Genomic DNA, 8,311 nt, shown 5'->3' on the forward strand with positions numbered 1-8,311 from the left:
GGCCCCAGACAGGGATGGAAAGGACCTGACCCACAGAGGAGCAGAGATAGGCACCCCTCAGGAGCTTGGCGGAGAGAACCTGGGGGACCATACAAGACCCCAGTGGAACAGAGACATTGACATCTAGGCAGGGAAAGGAATTCAGCCGCTGAGATAGAGGAGCCAAGCACAGGGGCCAGGGGCCACCCACAGACCAATGACAGACCCCAGCCAGCCTGTGGGCCCCTTCCTACCTGTGGAAGCCTCCTCCCTCTGACCAGTGGCGTGTCCCTGTCCTGACCGTTTCTGGCCTGCCTGCAGCTGGGCTCGAAAGTACCCTCCCAGGGGGAGGGTGCTCAACCAGGGCCACCCCTCCAGGTCCCAGGTACCCGCTGGACCCGTTTGACTGCCTGCCCCACCCCCTGGGCCAGCCCCACCAGGATGAACACCAAGCCTGCCTTGGCCAGATGCTGGGAGCGGTGGAAGGGTGATGGCACACGGTGGGTGGGCTTAGGCCCACCCCGCCCTTCAGAACCTGATGAGTCTTCTACCAGGTCACCAGCCTGTGGCCCTGGGTGGGTCCCAACCTGTCCCCAGCAGCCTGATGACACTGCATGGACACTGGCAGAAGGGAACCCGTACAGCCCACAGAACCGGGCATGCAGGCCTGGGGTGCAGCCACAACCAGTGTAGCCGGGGAGGTAACCAGGAGCGCAACCTAGCCAGTGTGAAACCAGCCCAGATCCAAGAGCCGGGTGAAGCTAGGGGTCTTAAATCGTGTGCCCTAAACAGCTGAGCTTTCCTCCTCTCCCCAGTGCTACTTCAAGGTGACAGGCCTCTCAGGATGGTCTTGTGACTACCCAGACCTCGCAGGCACCCAAGCCACCCATCCACCCAGACCACAGCAACATCTCACATGCCACGCCCTCAGAAGTTATGGATAACCCCGTCTCACTTCCAGTACCTGCTGGGACACTCCAGGCAGCCTGGCCTGCATCTGGTGCCCCACCTGCTGGCCCTGGGGTGCCACAGTTCTGAGTCAGCAATGCTTCCAGGTACCCACAGGCCACCAGGTCAGGAAGGTGAGCAGCTCCCAAGGCCACCAGGGCTATGCCACCCACGTCCCCCCACTGAAGACAGACAATGGCACAGGTGGGTGGGGCTGCCCCAAAGAGCAGACAGGTTTATTGGGCAGCAGCCGGGAAAATCAGCGGTTGGACTTGGCCACACGCTCCAGCTCGTCCTTCTTCTTAATGGCATAGGAGTTGGAGGAGCCCTGCAAGGAGACAGACAGCTCTGAATTCTGAAGGACCCCCACAAATGCCCAACTTAAGACCCCCCAACCACAGTGCCCTCACCCACCTTGGCAGCATTGATGAGCTCATCTGCCAGGCACTCAGCAATGGTCTTAATGTTCCGGAAGGCAGCCTCACGAGCGCCTGTGCACAGCAGCCAGATGGCCTAGGAAGAGAGCAGGGGTCAGGCTAAAAGGGCAGACTGCGGTCCTCCAGCACCCTGGGCCCACCCCCAACTGATGCTGCTAGCCATGTTGTCACCTATAGGCCCACTGAAACAAGAGGAGGTGGCATCATGCCTGATTTGCAATCAGATAGAGGGTCACAAGAGCAAGTGTCCGGACACACACACACACACACAGGTTGAAGTTGTGTCCCCAATGACAGGAGATTGAGACCTGCCTCAACAGCAAACTGCTAGACGGCCAGGCGCGGTGGCTTGCGCCTGTAACACTTTGGGATGCTGAGGCAGGAGGAACACTTCGGCAGGGAGTTTGAGACCAGCCTGAGCAACTTGGTGAAACCCCACCTCTACGAACAACAAAAAAACCAACGACAACAAAAAAGGCGGCCAGCTGTGGTGGCTCACGCCTGTAATCCTAGCACTTTGGGAGGCTGAGGGGACAGGATCATTTGAGACCAGGAGTTCAAGAACACCCTGAGATTCCATCTCAATTATTTCTAAAAAAAAAAATTAAAGGCCGGGCACGGTGGCTCATGTCTGTAATCCCAGCACTTTGGGAGGCCGAGGCGGGTGGATCATGAGGTCAGGAGTTCAAGACCAGCCTGGCCAAGATGGTGAAACCCCATCCCTACTAAAAAATACAAAAATTAGCTGGGTGCGGTGGCGGGCGCCTGTAATCCCAGCTACTCAGTGGGCTGAGGCAGGAGAATTGCTTGAACCCAGGAGGCAGAGTTTGCAGTGAGCCGAGATTGCACCACTGCACTCTAGCCTGGGTGACTGAGCCAGTATAAAGGGCATTCTGGGGACAGATGCTAAATGGAACAACAACTGACTTGATTATTCTATTGCTGTTAAATTCCTTCCTGGAGTGACGCGGGTAGGTCATCTTTTTTTTTTTTTTTTTTTTTTTTTTTTTTTTTTCTTTTTTTTTCTTCTCTGGTAGCTGGATACCGAACAGCTTTTTTTTTTTTGTAGACGGGTTCACTGGTCGATCCTACTCGTACGCCGTGCTCAGTTTACAGTACACCTTCTTGTTCTTAAGACACTTGCTGTGTTCAGGGGAAACACAATCGAAATGTCTGCAACTGATTCTCAAAATGTCCAAGAAAAAAAAAAAAGAAAAAAGTACATATACACACACAGTGTAAAAATACACACTCAAAGGAAAGAAAGAAAGACCCTGCCAAATGTGTTCCAGAAGACGACCCAGAGCCTGGATCAGCCCCTATGCAGGGCTGGAATCCAGGAAGGCTTCCTAGAGGAAGTGATGCTGCAGGTAAAACATGCAGACAGAGACGAGCCTTCCTGCCCCAGGCAAGACCCCACCCACTCCCGTGGCTGTGTCCACCCTGCCACGTGCATAAGCCCCAGGTTCACCTGATTCACACGGCGCAGTGGGGACACATCCACAGCCTGTCGTCTCACAGTCCCGGCGCGCCCAATGCGTGTGGAGTCCTCCCGGGGACCACTGTTGATGATGGCGTTCACCAAGACCTGCAGAGGGTTCTAGAGAGAAGGGGGATATGAGCCTGACATCCAGCCCCATGCATTCCTCCCCTTTTCTCACACCTAAAATAAGAGTGACCATACCACACAGGGGATAAGCCTGGCATACACTCCGTGGGGCTTTGGGGTGTACTGAGGGCACAGCCTGCCCTCACCAGGCCACAGAGCCCTACCTCGCCCGTGAGCAGGTGTATGATCTCGAAGGCATGCTTGACGATGCGCACAGTCATGAGCTTCTTGCCATTGTTGCGGCCGTGCATCATCATGGAGTTAGTGAGGCGCTCCACAATGGGACACTGAGCTTTGCGGAAGCGTTTGGCGGCATACCGCCCTGCACTGTGAGGCAGGTACTTGGCATACTTCTCTTTCACTGCAATGTAATCCTGACGGAGCAGGAAATGAAGGGAAAATGGTCAGGAGCAGCATGGGCGTTGGCCAGACACCAGAGGAGAAATCAAGTACCCATTTGGGGTATCCAACAGCTGTCTGGGATCCTGGTATGCCTCCCCAGGGAATTGGATGTAAGCCCCATCTACCATGACGGAAAAAACCCTGAACAGGTGACTTTACCAAGTCGCTAAAAAGTACACTTCCTTTATAATGAAAGAGTGGGAATCTAAGGAGGCTAGATTTTGGACCAGATAATTGTCTGGGGGGCTGTCCTGCACACTATAGGATGTTTAACAGCCATCTGGTATGCCACTGGCAACCCCATCAGTTTTTTTTTTTTGAGAGTCTCTCGCTGTCGCCCAGGCTGGTGTGCAGTGGTGCCATCTTAGCTCACTGCAACCTACGACTCCGAGGTTCAAATGATTCTCCTGCCTCAACCTCCCGAGTAGCTAGGATTATAGGGGCCTGCCACCACGCCTAGCTTGTTTTTTTGTATTTTTAGTAGAGACAGGTTTCACTATGTTGGCCAGGCTGGTCTTGAAATCCTGGCCTTGTGATCCGCCCGTCTCAGCCTCCCAAAGTGTTGGGATTACAGGCGTGAGCCACTGCGCCTGGCCTAGTTTTTTTTTTTTCCCCCTTGAGACAGTCTTGCTGTCACCCAGGCTGGAGTGCAATGGCGTGACTTCAGCTCACTGCAACTTCTGCCTCCTGGGTTCAAGTGATTCTCCTGCCTCAGCCTCCTGAGTAGCTGGAATTACAGGCCACGCACCACCAAGCCCAGCTACATTTTTTGTACTTTTAATAGAGAAGGGGTTTCACTATTTCAAGCAGGCTGGTCTCGAACTCTTGACCTCAAGTGACCTGCCCGCCTTGTGCTCCCAAAGTGCTGAAATTACAGGCATGAGCCACGGTGCCTGGCACCACCCCAGTCAGTTTTCACACCTAAAAATGTATCCAGACATTGCTAAGTGTCCCCTAAGACAGGGGACTAACCACCCCAGAGTAAGAACCACAGTTTTTTGGTTGTTTTTTGAGATGGAGTCTCACTGCCTTCCAGGCTGGAATGCAGTGGTGCAATCTCAGCTCACTGAAACCTTCGCCTCCCAGGTTCAAGCAATTCTCCTGCCTCAGCTTCCTGGGTAGCTGGGACTACAGGTGCATGCCACCATGCCAGGCTAATTTTTGTATTTTTAGTAGAGATGGGGTTTGGACATGTTGGCCAGGCTGGTCTTGAACTCTTGACCTCAGGTGATCCGCCTGCCTCAGCCTCCCAAAGTGGTAGGATTACAGGCATAAGCCACTGCACCTGGCTGAGAACTTTTTTGTTTTTGGGTTTTTTTGTTTGTTTGTTTTTGAGATGGAGTCTCTATCACCCAGGCTGCAGTGCAACGTCGCAATCTTGGCTCACTGCAACCTCTGCCTACTGGGTTCAAGCAATTCTCCTGCCTCAGCCTCCCAAGTTGCTGGGATTACAGACATGCGCCACCATGCCCAGCCCAGTTTTTTTTTTTTTTTTTTTTTTTTTGAGATGGAGTTTCGCTCTTGTTGGCCAGACTGGAGTGCAATGGCATGATTTCAGCTCATCCCAACCTCCACCTCCCAGGTTCAAGTGATTCTCCTGCATCAGCCTCCTAAGTAGCTGGGACAACAGGTGCACGCCACCATGCATGGCTAATTTTTGTATTTTTACTACGTAGAGACGGGGCTTCTACCACGTTGGCCAGGCTGGTCTCAAACCCCTGACCTCAGAAGATCTGCCCACCTCGGCCTCCCAAAGTGCTGGGATTACTGCGCCCGGCCCAGAACCACAGTTTTAAAACAATCATTTAACAAGTCTTCTTATACTTACATAGCCATCCCCACACAAAAATCTAGAAAAATGCCAAAAAGTTAACCTTGAGTATGTAAAGGGGAAGAGAGGAGCTATGTGTATTCGAAGGAGACTGCTGTTGAATAGTTCCATTACAAAATGTACCCAAGGCCATTCTATCACTTGCCTCTGAGAATATACACAAAATACCTGTTTCTACAAATACAAGGAATGATGGGAAAAGAACACAGGACACTGAAACTCTCAGTACTATTTCATAGTCTGGCTGCAAGAAAAAAAACTCAGTCTCGTGAAGGGCATTCACGCAGGGCTTTCACTATGCAGAAAAAAACTGCAAACACAAAATTCCCCAGCAAGGGTTTGGCCCAACAGTGGAGCCCTGCACAGGTGTTTAAAATACAGTGAACTTCCACTGATGCTTACTTCCCTAGCGGAACAGGTACTTAACAAACGTTTAGTAGATCAAGGAGTTTGAGGCCAGCCTGGCCAACATGGTAAAACCCTGTCTCTACTAAAAAGACAAAAATTAGCCAGGTGTGGTGGCATGCACCTGTAGTTCCAGCTACTAGGGAGGCTGAGGCAGGAAAATCACCTGAACCTAGGAGGTAGAAGTTGCAGTGAGCTGAGATCATGCCACTGCACTCCAGCCTGGGTGACAGAGCGACTCCATCTCAAAAAAAAGAAAAAAAAAAACAAAATAGCTGGGCGTGGTGGGCATGTGCCAGTAATCCAAGCTATTTGGGAGGCTGAGACAGAAGAATCGCTTGAACCCAGGAGGCAGAGGTTGCAGTGAGCCAGATCGCACCATTGCACTCCAGACTGGGCGACAAGAACGAAACTCTGTCTCAAAAAATAAATAAAAAATTAAAATGTTTTTGGACCCCCCGAAATAAACCCCTGAAAGAAAGAAAAGCCAAGATCCACAAGATATTCACAGTGAAAAACAAGGCTGAATTATCCATTAGCAAAGTGCCTAAGTCCCCTGACATCTTTACAGACAACAAAAAGTTTTCATTCTTTATAAAACAAAAGGTAGCAGGTTTGGTGGCATGCACCTGTGGTCCCAGCTAGTTGGAGTCTAAGACAGGAGGATCCCCTGAGCCTAGGTGTATTGAGGCTGCAGTGAACTGTGATCACACCATTGCACTCCAGCCTGGGTGACAGAGAGCAATCCTATCTCGAAGATAAAACTTTAATGATTAAAAAAAAAGAGGAGAAAAGTGAATAAAGTGCAACCCAAGTTATATTCATCTTTATATCAATGCAGTCACAAAATATAGTTTCAAACACTTTCTTTTAATGGAGGAAGGGCTCACAAAAGCTAAAGTTCCTAAAGCCCACAAAATTCTTAATGATGCCTTCATGGGGAGGGGAAAAAAAGGCTATGTGTAAAACTGTACGGAGTAGGAACAAAGTAGGACAACTCACACTTCCCAGTTGCAAAACTTAATACAAAGCAAGAAAGTGTGGTACTGGCATAAGGACAGCATACAGACCAATGGAATATAACTGAAAGTCCATAATGAAACCCATACATCTATGGCCAGCTGATTTATGACAAGTGGCCAAGGCCATTCAATTGGGGAAAAAAAAACATCTCTTTAGGAGATGGTATTGGATACCTGGATATTGACATGCAAAAGAATGACACTGGATGTTATGTATTTTACTATAAAAACAGTAACAAAAATACCATATGTGAGATGTGATGCTCCTTCTGGTGAAGGAGTCCTCTCATGATAGAAGTTGTAGTCATCTTTGAACAGGACGCAAGAGCGAATGTGGTAGATGTGGTGGTCAAGGGATCCCTTCTTTACCTGTTATGACCTCTATTCTTGACTTAATGGCACAGCAACAAATTTGATGCGTTCCTTCCTGGAGTAATGTCCGCCCCAGCCGGGAAGGCCAATCACCAAGGTCCCCTCACCTGCAGGGAAATGTCGTTGATCTGCACATCATCGGTGCTCCACTTCCCAAAGAGCTTGATGTCTGGGGTCTCTGCCACCGCTGGTGCTGCTGTCTCCCACTCGGTCATCCTGGGACAGGGTGATGACAGGAAAAAAACGTCAGAGCCCAGCTAGCACGGAGCAGAGGCGCACTCATTCCTAACTCTGAGGCTAGCCGCCATCTAGTGATGAACTGGGGGGTCGCAAAGGACCAAGAAAGGCTGTGAACGTGTTTTCAAGCACTAGAAAAATTACTCAGCTGTCAGCAAGAAGCATCTGTCTTTCACCTAGAACCCCTGGGCCCAAGACTTGGCAGCCACCAGTCAACAGCTGCTGCATTGGGACCAAGGCATAATGGCTCAGCAGACACCATACGTCCTTACATTGCATCGGCTGTAATTCAAACCACAACCTCGCCATTTACATGGTCTTTGACCCAAGTCAACAGTCTGTCTTGGGCTGTTTCTCTGGCAGTGAGGTGGGACCGTTATATGACATCAAGGACCACGGTAGGTACTGTGTGGCAAAATCAACCCAAAGCTTTCGATTCTTGACCGACAGCATGAAGGCTCTCGGGGCTGCTCTTACGGGGGGAAAGTTACACAGAGCAAAAGAGGGCATCGTGTGCCTAAGAAATGGAAACCTCCTATCTCAGAGTACAACTGCATAGTCCAAACCAAGTTCCCCAAGCCCCGCTATGGGGAAAAGGTAGAAGCGGCGGAGCATCAGGAAGAAGTCAAGAGTAACTCGTCCCGCGCCCGTTTCTTCTACATTTTCTTTTCCAGAGACAGAAATGAGACCTAATGAGAAAAGGCCCAGGCCGCGGGGCACTATCCCCGAAAGACCATGAACCGTCCCTAGGATCCCCGGCCCCGCGGCAGTCTCACCTGAGAACACAGCCTGAGCGTCTCTGTCGCTCAGCGTAGACCACGCGCCGCCCTGGCACAGACAGGAAGAGGCCGCGCGCAGCGGGCCAACACTTTTAACTGGGAAGAAGACTTCCGGGTCAGCACGGGTGACGCTTGCGTAAAAGGCCATCGTGTCCCTATAGACCAATCCGGAGGAAGGATGTAGAGGAACTTTTTGGGCTAGACGGAACGGGTGCAACCCAAGCGCATGCGCAGTTGCAGAAGCGGCCCTAGAAGCGTGCCTGGCGGATGTCCGCTACCCCGTAGTTGCC

General features: G+C 51.1%; 1 protein-coding gene across 1 annotated transcript; it reads right to left on the reverse strand.

Annotated features, from left to right (window-relative positions):
- Positions 1 to 1,132: 1,132 nt before the first annotated feature.
- On the reverse strand, positions 1,133 to 8,311 carry RPS5 (ribosomal protein S5). Its single transcript, XM_030819443.1, has 6 exons — positions 8,019 to 8,311; positions 7,113 to 7,221; positions 3,138 to 3,347; positions 2,836 to 2,964; positions 1,342 to 1,440; positions 1,133 to 1,255 (listed from the first exon to the last, which is right to left on the reverse strand). Exons 2-6 carry the CDS (start codon positions 7,218 to 7,220, stop codon positions 1,187 to 1,189), a joined length of 615 nt encoding a protein of 204 aa, XP_030675303.1. The 5' UTR covers position 7,221; positions 8,019 to 8,311; the 3' UTR covers positions 1,133 to 1,186.

This window comes from Nomascus leucogenys, chromosome 10 (genome assembly GCF_006542625.1).
Source record: "Nomascus leucogenys isolate Asia chromosome 10, Asia_NLE_v1, whole genome shotgun sequence".
Taxonomy (NCBI): domain Eukaryota; kingdom Metazoa; phylum Chordata; class Mammalia; order Primates; family Hylobatidae; genus Nomascus; species Nomascus leucogenys.

Bases quoted from the DNA above. Each gene is read 5' to 3' on its own strand.
- RPS5 (XM_030819443.1), bottom strand. From the start codon at position 7,220: ATGACCGAGTGGGAGACAGCAGCACCAGCGGTGGCAGAGACCCCAGAC. The intron at 3,348-7,112 runs GTGAGGGGACCT...CTGCTCCGTCAG, and splicing joins TCAACGACATTTCCCTGCAG to GATTACATTGCAGTGAAAGA. The intron at 1,256-1,341 runs GTGGGTGAGGGC...GTCTCCTTGCAG, and splicing joins AGCTCATCAATGCTGCCAAG to GGCTCCTCCAACTCCTATGC.